At 33.7% G+C, this 14641-nt stretch overlaps 1 protein-coding gene across 1 annotated transcript in view; it reads right to left on the bottom strand.

Moving 5' to 3' along the window:
* Positions 1-540: 540 nt before the first annotated feature.
* Positions 541-14641, bottom strand: part of LOC118198383 (TWiK family of potassium channels protein 18-like) — a 95395-nt gene continuing 81294 nt past the window's right edge. The window contains exon 4 of the mRNA XM_085807553.1: positions 541-9300. Coding sequence (XP_085663679.1) covers positions 8530-9300 — 771 coding nt within the window. The 3' untranslated portion in view covers positions 541-8529. The remainder of the gene's footprint in view (positions 9301-14641) is intronic.

Here is a 14641-nt window from a genome sequence, read left to right on the forward strand (position 1 = left end):
CTTATATTAAAAATGATTTTCAAAATTTAACGTTTACAGCATTCTCTCCCCCCCCTCGTCTTTCATGCCTGGAAATATTGTTTTCTACTATTTTTGGGGATATTCAATAGCATTTCAGTTTGCACTTTTTGTATATACCTCATTCTAAGATAACTAATAAGATAATTTCTAAGACAGATGACTTAGCTTCCATTTTCCATATCATTTTACCAATACCCTGTTTTCACAAATGTAGCTGTTTGTGTTCAGCAGTTCATTTCAGTTATTTAGGGTTTCACTGTGCGCCCAGTATAAGTTTGTTGCAAGGTGTTTGTTAATTTTATTAACAAAAATATAGTGTTTTAATATTGTTTCATAGCAAGAATAGAGATAGCAATTAGCATTAATCTATAGCAGAATATAAAAGCAGTATTATTACTTTCATTAAATGTAAGAAATGTGGCTTATAAAAATAATTAAAAGCAGATGAGTCTGTACTACATAAATACGCCCAGAACATGGTAAAAGTTAAATGAGTAATGAAATAAATTAACTGCTCAGTTTAAATGGAAGTCAGATTGATTTAATTGTACAATCAGTCAAATTTCATACAACTACTTACAACAGCACCTTTGTTAACATACGTTCGTGAAATCAAAACTGATATTTGACATTAATGAAATGATAAAGTCAGTTTATTCATGCTAAATGAAGAGCAAAAATATTATAAAAAAATAAAAAAGCCAAAAATGACCTCAATATGAGCAAAGAAGCATATCCATAATGGACTTTAAAAGACTGACGTTATTTTAAGATAAATAAAGGTCAAAGCAATTTTAAGATACAGTGCGTAAATTATATTCACACATTACGTTTTCTTCATACATGCATAATAAACTTCTGTTTACTAATAATGAATTTTCGAAAACTAGTAAACTGACATAAGGATGAAATAAATGAATTAACGTCTTTTGTAATTAACGTCTTATGTCAATGTTTAATAAAGAAAAGAACGCTAAAGAAGTAATTATAAAGAGTGAAAGGAAGATTAGCCTTGTATATCTCTAATATACTTTACATGACAGTAATAAAATTTTTAAACACAGACTTGATTGTCGTCAAAGGGCAAAATAGTTACATCTTATTAACTTTTTTAACATCATATTCATAAAAAAGAATTTCTTCATTTCTTTGACAAAATCTGAGCATTAAAGAAACGCTACCCTGCATTAAATAAAACAATGTCCAGTTTATTTATAAAGAATAAAATATACTGTCATTTGCCAAGTAAATGAAACAAAAATAACATAGCACAAATATTAAGGGTTATACAGCTGTTTCATTATATACTACAAGTAAAGTCATTTTATACAATAAAGGGAAAACATCACAGAATTTGCGAAAAGAAATAATAACGAATCTATAAAGACAATTTTTTAAAAAAAATCACAGTTTTTCTTTGATGAAAGTATACTGCGAATATGTTAACTCCGAAGTAAATAAGAATAATAAATAAGTTTTCTGGCTTAAATTTACAGGGTAAAATGGATTATATAATTAATTACAAATCACAATAAGAAAGATGCAGAACACGGAGGACATATAATAAAAGCACTTGAATTTAAAAACATTTAAAGCGAAGTAACAGGGAAAAAAAAAACACCTCTATACATGCACACACATATACACATATATATTGATATAATAGTTTCCCCAAATCGGTGACTTTATTGACTATGCTTTGGTTTTCAAGCTCAAAATACCCAATAATGTAGGCTAAAAGCGTGCATATGCTGTGATTCCATAAAAATAAAACTATTAATTTGTTTACAAAGGTATTGCAATTCAACTGCAGCTTTTAACAATTAAACATTAAAATTCTAATTGAAATGTTAATGATTTATATTAAGCTTTTCGACCGACTTTTTTATCATCAAATATCTCACTTCATATGACCTATTCATAGCCCACGTACATCAGATATTGCTACAACCTCACTTCCCTAACATTATGATTTTCTGAATCACTGCGGAACTGAATAAATGCTTCCAGGTTTTTCTAGGAAAATTGCTGAATTGTGAATCTATGTTAAAATATAGAAGGTACATTGTGTGCAGAAGATAATCAGTTTCTCAACTCTTTACAAAGAATTATAAATGAATGCATTGTTTCTTTCGAAAAAAGGATAGAAGGCTCAGTTTATGAACCAGCAACGATCTCACTTTTTTCTGGGTTAGTCTGAGGACGACTCAAGTGTAATATAAGTATAACGCCCTTATAGGTTCTAGATAATATCAAACATTTATTTAGATCTCGATTTCGAATTTGGGGGGGAAAAAAGGGAAAAAAAAAGAAAAAGGGGGAAAAAAGGAAAAAAACATAAAAGTAAATCAGACAAATAAGATAAACAAGTACAAAATAAACAAAAAAAAATAAGAATTAATAAAATGAGAACAAAACAATGATTTTTCTAGCGTTAGTCTCTATCCCTGAACTACATAATCTTCAAAATTCTGCGTGTTAGACTCCGAAAACCAGATAACATAGAAAATAATTTCGATGCCTATAGTTGGACCTAAAGTCTAGTGCCTAATGAATTTGAGCCTTCAAAATAAATTCATCTGCATGAGGATACTGAAATTTTAGTAACTGGGAAAACTTTACGTTAATATTTCTTAAACTGAATTCTTTATTTCTCAGATGCCTTTTAAAAAAATTTTTGCTAAACAGTTGTAATTGTTAAACATGCGTTTGCCTAATTTCCCCTAACCTTGGTCTATGCATTTTCACGACTACCTACACATCTAAATCTTAGAGCCCAGGACTTATGCCTCAAATCATTTTGTAATTCTTCATCATTCTACTTTTCCATCATAAAAACATGAAAACTAGCCATTGGTGGGCGCTGAAATGAACTTGATTTAAGGATACAGACTATCTTAAAAATGCCCTCCTGCGTCCTTTAAAACAGACTTAGAAAAACAGTTAACCAATCAACTCAGGCAAAATCGGAAAAGCCTAAAACCGTTTATGTGAATTAGAAGTTTTCCTTATACACTGGTTATCATAAATTAACGAAAAATCACAAAAATAGCGATAACTAACTCAAAAATAAGCCAAACCGTGTAAAATTTGAATATGTTGCCAAGTAAGAGTAGCTGAGTAAAACTACAATATGCAAATTAGTGGCGCTGCACTCGGAATACGTCATCTGCGAGGAGAATAAAAGTCCATGTTTGAGAGCAAGCCCACATATTTCACTGTGATAGTGACATTAGAAATCTGAGATAGCCAATTCGTAACAATGATCTCCAGGCATCATTTGCCTGCAGAACTACGACAGGAAGCCATTGGGAGACTAGAGGCAGGACAAAGTCAAACAGAAGTGGCCAGATGGCTAAATGTGAGTCCTTCTGTGGTTCATAGACTTTGGAAGCAATTTCAAATCACAGATTTGGCACCTAGTAGGTTCAGTCAAGGACGGCCAACTGCTACGACGAGCGCCGATGACCGATATTTGACATTATGTGCACTCAGGTATAGAACCGCTACTCCGACTCTTCTTAGATCCTCCCTTGCTGCAGCCACCGGAAGGTTGGTGTCAACGTCAACTGTGCGTAGAAGGCTTCACGAAGGTGGTCTGTATGCGAGGCGAACTACCATTTGCATTCTGCTCAAGTCACGCCATAGGAGGGACCATTTGCAGTGGGCACGACAGCATGTGCACTGGGCGCCTGAGCAATGGAGGGCTATTCTCTTTACGGATGAGTCCAGGTTTAGTGTAGAACGCGATGGTAGGCATTATTTGATATGGAGAGAACCTGGAACCCGTTATCATCCGTCAAACATCCGTGAAAGAGATACATACGGAAGAGGCAGTGTCTGTGTTTGGGGTGGCATCTCTTTGGGTGGACGCACAGACCTACATGTTTTTCCAAGGGGAACCGTGAATGCTCATGTTTATAGAGATGACATCCTTGATGCTTATGTGCGCCCATACGCCGGGGCAATAGGTGATGCTTTCCTGTTACAGGACGACAATGTAAGACCACACAGGGCTCGCATCGTATATGATTATCTTCAACAGGAAACAATTATGCACACGGAGTGGCAGCTCGATCCTCGGACTTGAATCCTATCGAGCACGTTTGGGATGTTTTACGGAGACGTTTAGCTGCTTTAAATCTGCCACATAGACCCTTGCCGCGCTTGCAACTGCTTTGCAAGAGCAATGGCTCTCGTTTCCTATGAAACTGAGAGACCGCATAATTGAAAGCATCACACATCGCTGAATGTGCTGTATTACTTCTAGAGGCGATTATATTCCATATTGAATGTACTTTTACTATAGCAAACTGACATCTTCGATTTTTTCATTTTATACATGTGCTAATTTCTATACTACCATAATTGTCTGGTAATTTCTTTTTACGTTATTTGATACCTTACTATGTGTTGTATATTGTGGGTAAGTTTCATTAAATTCTACATGTAACTTTTTCAGTAATCGTGATTTTTCTTTAATTTATGATAACCATTATATTATGCAAATGTTCTGCTTCTTAATTCTCATTTAACTCCAACCTCATTATTCGCATTATAAAGGCAGTTCTGCATACTATCATTTGGAAAAAGCCAGCAGGAACAATTTTGTGAAAGTTATGTTTTAATGTAGCTTCCACGGTTCCAAATATTTAACAGCCATAATTACTGTTATGTCATTAATTAAATAACATTAATATTTCTGTTCTTTTTTTAGCGCGAGATAGTTTGTTCTGCTTGATATCGTATAAAAAGCTAAAGCTATGCTTAATTTAATGAAAACATAATAAAAATAATAGTACTTTCCAGGGTGCATTGAAAAATAAAATATTGTAAGAAAAGTAAGCTTATGTTAGTTTGTTTTACACATGTAAGAATGAGTTCAGGTTGAATAAAATCCATAACCGTGTGATTTTACTTCAATAAATATTCTACGATATGTCACGTAGAAACTTCATCAAAAGAATCTTTCAGACTACAAATAATTGTCTGATTCATTTCTTTCACATTTTATAACGTTACTCATTAGCGTTGAAATTTTGTAAAATTTTTAAATGCATATAAAACTAAAAGGATCTTTAGAGTTTCTCAAAATATTACATAGCAGTGTGCCTTTTGTTTAAGCTGTTATAATTGCAACTAATTTATTTACAATAAAGAGAAATATTCAATGGAATTTGACTTTCAGGTTCTATTTACACTAAAGAGATGAAATTTGTGTTTCGAGTGAATGGCGAAGATAGCGATTGTTTGTAGTAAACATTCGAAAGTTATGAATCACGCAATTAATTAAACCGCGTGAAAGTATATACAATTGTAATTTAGTACACCTGTTTATAATTTAAACTTTCCTACTCAGATCTTATAACTTTTAGTCACTTAATGTATAATTACTCATGCACGAATATTAAAATTCTACGCCGTATATAAAATATTTTAGATAAAGGAAATCGCAAAGCAAACTTTGATTTCAGCCAATCATGCGATTTTAGAGTGGAAGCTATTTGTGGTTTATGGCATAAATTTAGAAATTCTCATTCAGATAAGGCCATGCAACAATTCACACTTTTACCTTACTCAAAGTCCTTATTTATAAGTTCTCCTGACTTCTAGCGATAAATGACGTTACTAAAATTTTTGCTTCTAAAAACAGTTTACATTTTAAGATACAGCTGAAAAAGAACTAATGACGCTAGTATTTATTTTTGAAATTTACTACCCTTTTGTATCAGAAACGACACCTGCATCAAGATAAATTATCTCATTTTTCATAAAAACAACAATGTGCTAGCAGCATTTTTCATTAAAGTTTCCTACTTTGCGTATTCAGCATTTAAAAGGTATCTCACAGTCATGCCTGATTTAATATAAGGTGCGACATTAAAAAAGCTGTAGTCAGGAATTGAAGTTTTCTGAAATTTTCTTCAATTTGAGCTATTAATACCATTTCCATGAAATTAGCATTGGGCGTTTCCAGTCATGGAAGCTGGAAGTGGTATGATAAGCCAATTTATGCATATAAAACACGTTACAAAATTAGCAGCATGAGCATATAACATTTTATAGATTACAAAAGTAACGACAGTAACAAGTAATGCTTTACAAATATACAGTGTAAGAAGGTCAGTGCTCAATATATTACAAAAATGGCAACACGAGCAATTTAAATTCTACATATCAACAATTTTTCAAATTTTCTTCCGTTTCACAAATATAGCACTTATGTTGAGATATTCTTCTAAAGAAATAAATACAAAGTTATATTTTAGGTGAAATTCGTAACAAAGTGAGCAGTCTTTAATTCATTAATGACAGTTGAACTATATGAGTCAGCTTTGATAAAGGTATCAGTTTTTTAGAATTTACCGAATATATAAGTATCAGTAAATGTATTTTATTTGAAATGAACTTTTCGTTGTAGAAACTACCTTTTTGAATTCACAGGGAAAAGCGCATTTGATCAAGTCAGAAAGAATTTTCAGATTTATAACACCTAAAACATTTCTGTGAAACTGGATCTAAAGTATCTGGCGAGGGAGACGGAATCAGCTTTTTTTGTCACTCAGTCAATTTAATGTCAGAAGTAGGAAGATTATTTTAGGAATTTTAATATTGGCGTTGGTTTTAATAAAAAATGAAACAATTTGTGTTTGAATCAAATAGACTGCATATTCTGAAAAAGGTAATCTAAAATATGATCATTAGAGAAACACCATTTTTCATATTAAAACTTGTATTAAAATATTGCATTTAAATACACATTAAAATATTAAATTTAAATGCTACATAGTGCTGAATAATAAAAACTGAGAATTTCTTTCTAAAAGATTCTTATTGGTTTTAGATCTTCAATCATAAATAGCAAATAACAGATGATAAAATGTTTACTACTTACATTCTATAAAGATTAGGAGTATGTTCAATTAAAATTAAACTTGTGAATATATGATAATATTTTTGTGTATTATTTAACACAATCTAATAGAAATTTGACATTCTTTCTCGTATCAGCGATCAAAGCTTTAATGTAAAATATTTCAGTCTTTTAATTAAAAAGAGTAATTTTTTTTAAAAGGCTTTTCTTTTTTTCGGGGGGGGGCATATGTTATTCTACACTAATATCATTACGCAAATTGACTTTATATAAATTCTACGTTTAATAAAGTGCTAAAGGTAAACTTGCAATTAGAGCACCTTTTAAGTATGTCCGACATTAAAATAAGAAATAATTCGAGGAATATAAATATTCTCCTGGTGCAGCTACTAGAGTAAATGCTACTTATTGAGCTCCCATTTAGAATTAAGAATATGTCTGAAAGTTTTGCGTTCAGTAATTTCGAGATAAAACTGAAGTAGTACAGATAAAATAGAGGGCCAACTCGATAAGAAAATTGCAGATATTTCATAGACTCCTTTTCATTGCAAATGTTTGACTTCTTTTCATAATGTACTGAGTTTCCTAATCATAATACTATATGATAAATATCATTTGTATATCAATAATGATTGGCTACATTAATTAATTTTCATGTGGGCTTTTCATTCACCTCTATTTCTCATAAATTTAAGAGAAGACATTAATTCCTCTCTCTTTCTGTTAGTGAGAAGGAAAAGGGTGCATTCATTGCGTATATGTTTTTCTTTTCTCCCCCCTCCCCACTTTTTTGTACGGATAGTGTATTAATTAAAACGTAGAAAAGTATCTAAATACTAATTTAGTAAGTAAAAGAGCAATATTTAACTAAATGTATCATAAAAATATTTTAAAAGTGTGTGAGAAATACTCATTTTTCTTGCAAAAATAGAAATGCATTGTACCAAATCTACATTTTGATTGCATTTTGCTTATATTTTTAATCGCATTAATTTATAAATGATCAATGTAAAGCCTACAAAATTATGGAAATTTATCAAAAATATGTGAATGCCAAAATATCTTAATATAGTTGCTTCTGTTCATTTCGCAAATAAATTAGAAAAAAAAAAAAAAAAAAAGAAAGAAAGAAAAAAGAAAGGGAAAGATTAGTGTGAGAAAACATTCAGTTCTCTCACTACATCCTGCAAACATCATATCACAGAAAAATCTGAACAGGATGAAAGATTATGAGAGATTTCCTTTTCAATAATGTGCGTCAACATTAAGCAAACACTGCATAATCGGGACTAAAGCACTTAATGGCTACAACTCGACTGTTTTCATATGGAACTAAATTAGAACACTCCCGTGTTTTTTAATTTTTATAAGAAATATATAGCAGTTGACAACCTTCAAATATTATGCACGTAGAGCAGTTGACGAAAAGACATGAAATAATGCACTCTGTCCTGAATCACAAATAGATTATCACAGTCGTAAGGCATAAAGCTTTCTTTAAAGCAAATTGTACTCTATGACTGAATTATGTATTTCAGGAAATTTCACCTTTTGAAATTACTAAGGAAAAATTTGTCGGTAAGCTATTTGCGGCTTGAGCAAAAACTAACAAAAATGGTCTTCATTCTTATGGTTTATTTCATTTGTTCAACACTTAAGCCATTTTCTTTCGGATGGACAATGGCAATTTCGTTCGGCTGGTTTTCTTCGATTTCCTCATTAACTGGAGGAGCTTTGGAACCTCTTCGAGATTTTACTGAGCTGCCCCTTCGTCGACTGTCAGGAGATTCAACTTTGTCGCTGAGATCTTCTTCCATCAGAATATTCGCATCAAGACCTATGGTTGTACCAATGCGCAACTTAGCCATTTCGAAAGTAGCCGATAACTTTTCTTGAACAACATTGATACACATAGATGTTAAGGCTAATCCAAAAAGCAAATAAATAAAGGTTGCCATCATATACATCGGATGGTTTGGTACATAATCACCAAAACCAATGGTACTCATTGAAATAAAAACAAAATAAAAGGATTCAAAGAAAGTCCAATCTTCCCACAGTGTGAATATAAAAGCCCCTAACATCATATAAGTAATAAGCAAAATCACCGCTAAAGACACGGGAAGATTGAATTCATCATCAATATCTTCTTCTTGAATTGCGAGGGCTTTAGTACCACCTTCATTCTCCTCGACCGTCTCCTCTTCTTCTTTCTTAGTTTCCTTCTTCTTTTTATCTTTTTTCTCTTTCTCTTTGCCCTCAACTTTGTTTTCACCGTCTTTAGCTTTATTTTCTTCAATTTCTACGTCTTTATCCTCTGACTTGGAAGTGTTCTCGGCACCAGTTTTCTTCGACCTTCCTTGATATACCATGTAAGGCATTTTATTCCATGCTACTGTCATGTACTATAAAAAAAAAAAAAAAAGAATATTATATATACATGTAAGAAAAAATAATTTAGTGTTTTATAGAAATTTTCAAATACATATTAAAGCTAAGATTAATAATGCGACTAGCGAATATTGCGCGTAAAGCAACAGAAAATAACAAACTAAAATTAAATATATCTATCACTCAATGCCACCAGGATAACTTTCATCTAGAAGGAATGCCGTGCAAAATATGGTGTTATCTTGGTGAATATAAGTAGTTTATAACGTGAGACAAATAGTACCTATAAATGTACGAAGCACTTTTGGCTTTCTCACTGCACGCTATCGTGGTGCAGTTTGGTAGACTATCTGACTGGCAATAGGAAGATGCAGAGTTCGAGTCCCAGTAAGAGCATAGCTGGTCTTTCATATTTCTGGCTTTAGGAAAATTTAATGTCTCTACAAGTGGCTCAGGTTAAAATTCAGTAGACGATAATTCGGCACCACTTTAATTGGCGAATGATCCTCCTTTCCCACTCCCCATCGCTTTTTCAGTGAGGAAGAATATAAGTAATCTGCGCCTTCTTCATTGCGTGCTCTTATGATGTTACCGGTACCATGTCCGGTTAACAGTTGGAAGATCCGGATTCTAAATCCCGACAGTGAGGGCATAGTTAATTTTCTTACCTTTATGAGCTTTGAAAAATCTGATAATATGTAAGGTATTTCTCCCATTTTCTTAGCGTGCCTTCATGGTGTAGTGATTCTGCACGCTGGGCCGGTATTCCAGAGGTTCGTGGTTCGATTTCCGGCGAAGGCGATTGCTAATTTTTCATCTTGCCTGCTTCCAATTAACCTAATGTCTCTACAAACATTACAAGCGATGCTGAAATATTTGAGATGAAGACAGTTATACTAAATAAGGCAGCTGAAAGAGTGGGGGGGGGGTTGAGAATGGAGAAGTTAATACCAAATGTCGGGGCATATAATGCAAACGAACAGAGTGTAAAATGCTGAATATATTGGGCGTATATTTGCAAAAACGAGTACAGCGGCCATGTAAACATTTAAAATAGAATGTTAAGTCAGATACAATAACACATCAAACAAATATTAATTTAGAAGTCAAACAACAAAAATCAGCGTTATATTGCGCTTTTGCAGCTGAGGATGATGGTTCGGTAAAACCATCGAAACTAGTCCTGTGAAAATTTGAAAATATAACGCTGATTTTTGTTGTTTGACTTCTAAATTAATATAATGTTAAGGGGCCCACCAGCGGCCGAGCGGTAAAGACGCTGAACACTGGTAGTTCGGTCCCGAGGTTCGAATCCCGCGAACGGGCTGGCTGCATGGGCGTTTTCGTGGCTTTCCCCATGTGTAACGTGTATACGAGCCAGTTTCCCTTAGAAAGTTCTCCACGAAGGCATCCCTCCCTTTAGGCAGATAGTCCTCGTGTGCTTTGATATAATTGAATAATCCAATCCAATCCAATAGAATGTTAAGTGTTTAGTAACACGGGTAATCTTTATATAGTCACTGCTCTTATTTATGCCTGCTGACGAAATTAAATTACTAGTAAACTCTTGAACATTTATATATATATATATATATATATATATATATATACGGAGTCGGAGGAAACATATCTTCGGTTATTGCCAGAGGGCATAACCGAGGTATGAGATTAGGTTATTTGAGTGCGGCAAAGCACAAGAGGCTATCTGTTTAAAGGAAGAGATGCCTTCGCGGAAGGCTTCCTAAGAGAAATTGGCTTTTAATCACGGTACACTATGGAAAGCATATTAAAAACTATGGAAAGCATCCATGCAACTTGCTCACTTATCTGAGTTCGAAACCAGGACCAACAATCAAAACTCAGCGCTCTTAACCACTCAGCCACTAATGCGCCAAACTAGGTATGAGAAAAATATATTTTCGAATATCAAGAAGATATGCAACAACATGAAATATGTTCCGATAAACTTGTAGAACAAACAAAGGGAAAATGCAATAATAACTAATAAATAAATACAACTTTGATTGTATAATTCTACAATTTATAAGTTATGTGTCTCAAGTAGAACAAAATCTGGGAAACAGGTATTTTTCAATCTGCATATTGTTAGTCATTTTGAAATTGCATAATATCCCATTTTGGAATGAAGAATTCATCGTTTTATTTTTGTTAAAATGGAAATATACCATTTTGATTAATGTTCGTTGCTTTAAAAAATATTAGGTTTTTAAAGGACATAAAACCAAAGGTAATTATCATCGTGATGTCGACACATTAACTTAAACGGCTTCACAACTTGCTTGGGCATCTATCTAATGAGCTCTTGCAAGGGAACTGTTTGTCTTAATAAATCCTTTCTATAATTTCTCCTTCCCCATAAATATATATAGATATATAACACTGACAAAAATATTGACAAATACCTAAAAACAAAAATATCTTCATTTTCGTTATATCGAAATGATGTTATTAAATCAAATTTACTGTTAGTATGGTTTGGTTTGGTTTATTTAATTATGGCAAAGCACACTAGGGCTATCTGTTTAAGGGGAGGGATGCCTTCATGGAGGACTTTCTGAGGGAAACTGGCTCGTATACACGTTACACATGGGAAAACCACGAAAACGCCTATGCAGCCAGCCCGTTTACGGGATTCGAACCTCGGACCGAACTACCAGTGTTCAGCAGCAACTTTAACCCTCGGCCGCTGGTGGGCTTATTGTTAGTATGAGCAGTGCCGTTTAAGCCAGTCTGAGGCTTTAGTCACAGCATCTTTCGGGAGCCTTGAGTGCCCACTTATATGGTATTTCTCCCGCCTTCCTAGCGTGCCTTCATGGTGTAATGGTTCTGCACGCTGGGCCGGTATTCCAGAGATCGGTAGCTCGATTCCCGGCGAAGGCGAATGCTAATTTTTCAATTCTCCTGCTTCCAAAAATATATCTAATGTCCCTACACACTTACTTCTCTTTTTATTTTATAAGCAGTAATTTTTTTAATTGTGTAGTTTATAATTTCATTTATAAATTAGAAAATTATAAAGTTAGGAAATAAGACTTGCACTATATTTTTCTAATCGCAGTAATTTTATAATTGTATTGCTGTACATTTATTACATTCATCACATTCCTTGTGTATATGCATTTCTGTCTTTACTAATAAATTTATCGCCTCAGCTCATGTTAATCTTCTAAATTAAACTTTATATGGCCTCTAGATGTGTTTTTATAAACATTAGAATACATTACATTTGTATGCTTCTAGGTGCGTTTTTATAAACATTAGAAAGAAGGTGATGCATTTAGCATCACCTTCTTTCTTTGTTTTATCGCCCAACTCTTCCCATGGCTTTATTTAAATAGATGCATAAAAGTACTGTATTTTATCTATTATATGCCAGTGCTTATTATGATGTAATGCTTAATTAAATAACCGATTTTCTTGGCAATAAATTAATTTCCATTGATTCTGTTTTTCCATTGGCCTTCTCCAGTATCCAAAATAATATAATTTTAAATAAGCATATGCAGCTAGTATTTAAATAGCTAACACTGGAAATACTTGAAATTTGTTTATTCAGCCAATCAATTATGCTTTGTCATGGCGACGTGCTGATGATGTACAGAGAATGATATGTTAATCTGTTAAAAGTTGATGTTATTGCGTGCCATTCGATTTAAATATTATGGTTTAGTTTAAATTCCCGCAAGGATCGGCATGAAATTTTATTTAGTTATATAAAGTATACAGACTGAAGCAATAAATAAAGTTGTTGAATTTATTTGTGTGTGATATCTGAAGCTCCAACAATGAAATTATTTAAACTGTGATGGTGATATTTCGCACGAATAACATAAAATTGGTTTGTATTAAATTAATTAATTTAAACTACATGTTGTGCAAGTCAGTAAATTGTTTTTCATAAATTATGTAAATACGCATATAGTTATTTTATCAAGTTCTGTTAAGCAGATTATTTTTTAAATGTGGTTTACAAACAAATTTACTTATAGAGGGGCAAAGGTTTTGCAATTTAGAGCCTATCGGGTACAGATTTTGAGACAATTGCTGCATCTGACGAACTTTAACCATATCAATGTTTCTGGGTGTTCAATGTGCAAAGCCTATCAGGCCTTCCGAAACAAGAAACACGAAGAATGAGCAATGTCCTAAGTAGGATTTGTACTCCGAGCCTCCCACCTGTTAGCCAAAAATACTTCCAATAACACCACAGAGGCACTCGTTAAGAAGGATTTGGTTTGTTCATTTGATTATGGCAAAGCTCTCGAGAGCTGTCTGCTTAAGGAGAGGGTTGCTTTCATAGAGGAATTTCTATGGGAAAGTGGTTCGTATACATGTTACACATGGAAAAAAAACCCATGCAGCCAGCCCGTTCGCTGGGATTCGAGCTCCGGACCGAACTATCAGTGTTCAGCGACTCAACCGCTCGGACCCCATGCTAAAAAGGAAGAAAATTCCTTATAAATGAGGGCCTACCAGCAGCCTAACTATGAAGCTGTTGAACACTGGTAGTTAGGTCCAGCGCTTGAAATTCGGCGAGAGGGCTGGTTTCATAGACACTTTCATGGTGTTCTCCATGTGCAACGTGTATACGAGCCAGTTTCCCTTAGAAATTCCCCCACGAAGGATCCTTCTAAGGTATAGCTCCCTTTAGACAAATAGACTTTGCGTGCTTTGCCATTGTCAAATAAACCAAACCATTTAAAAAATTTTTGCAAAGCTTTTGATAAGATTTAAGTGATACCCTTATTTTAACATATACTAAATGTCCTTAACTTAGTTCGAAACTTTTTTTCAATCATTACAGTGTAAGCTTTCTTACTGCTTTATCGCTACATCATGATGTCATGCGCAACGGCTCTGTAGCTTTTGTTTATACGACCTGTATTGAAAAATACTACATGTACGAGGTGTGACCACACACACACACACACACACACACACAAAAAAAAAAAAAAAAAAAAAAAGGAGAAAAAAAAAACTTAGTGTGTATCTTAAAAAAAAGTGGAGTTGGCAACAACTGTTTTCGTGACGTCATGCTACACACCTCCTCTAACCACGAGGCCAGTTTCGACTTAACCGATCACGCCAGTGGAGAGTACTGCGTCATTGAGTGAACACGTGCAACTGCATTCTGCTGGAAAAATCTCTAATGTAAAAAACGAACTTTGAATTAACATCGCGTTTCTTGTGAAACTTAAGAAATCAGCCACGGAGGAAACATTCCAAATATTAACCGAGGCTTATGGAGACGATACTTTGTCTCATACACGTGTGTTTGAATGGCATAAGCGGTTTTCAGGGCGAAGGGGCAGCGTAGAAGATGATGAACGTGCT

The sequence above is a fragment of the Stegodyphus dumicola genome, chromosome X1 (assembly GCF_044657685.1).
Source record: "Stegodyphus dumicola isolate Sdum_Otavi_A_Nest chromosome X1, ASM4465768v1".
Classification (NCBI taxonomy): Eukaryota; Metazoa; Arthropoda; class Arachnida; order Araneae; family Eresidae; genus Stegodyphus; species Stegodyphus dumicola.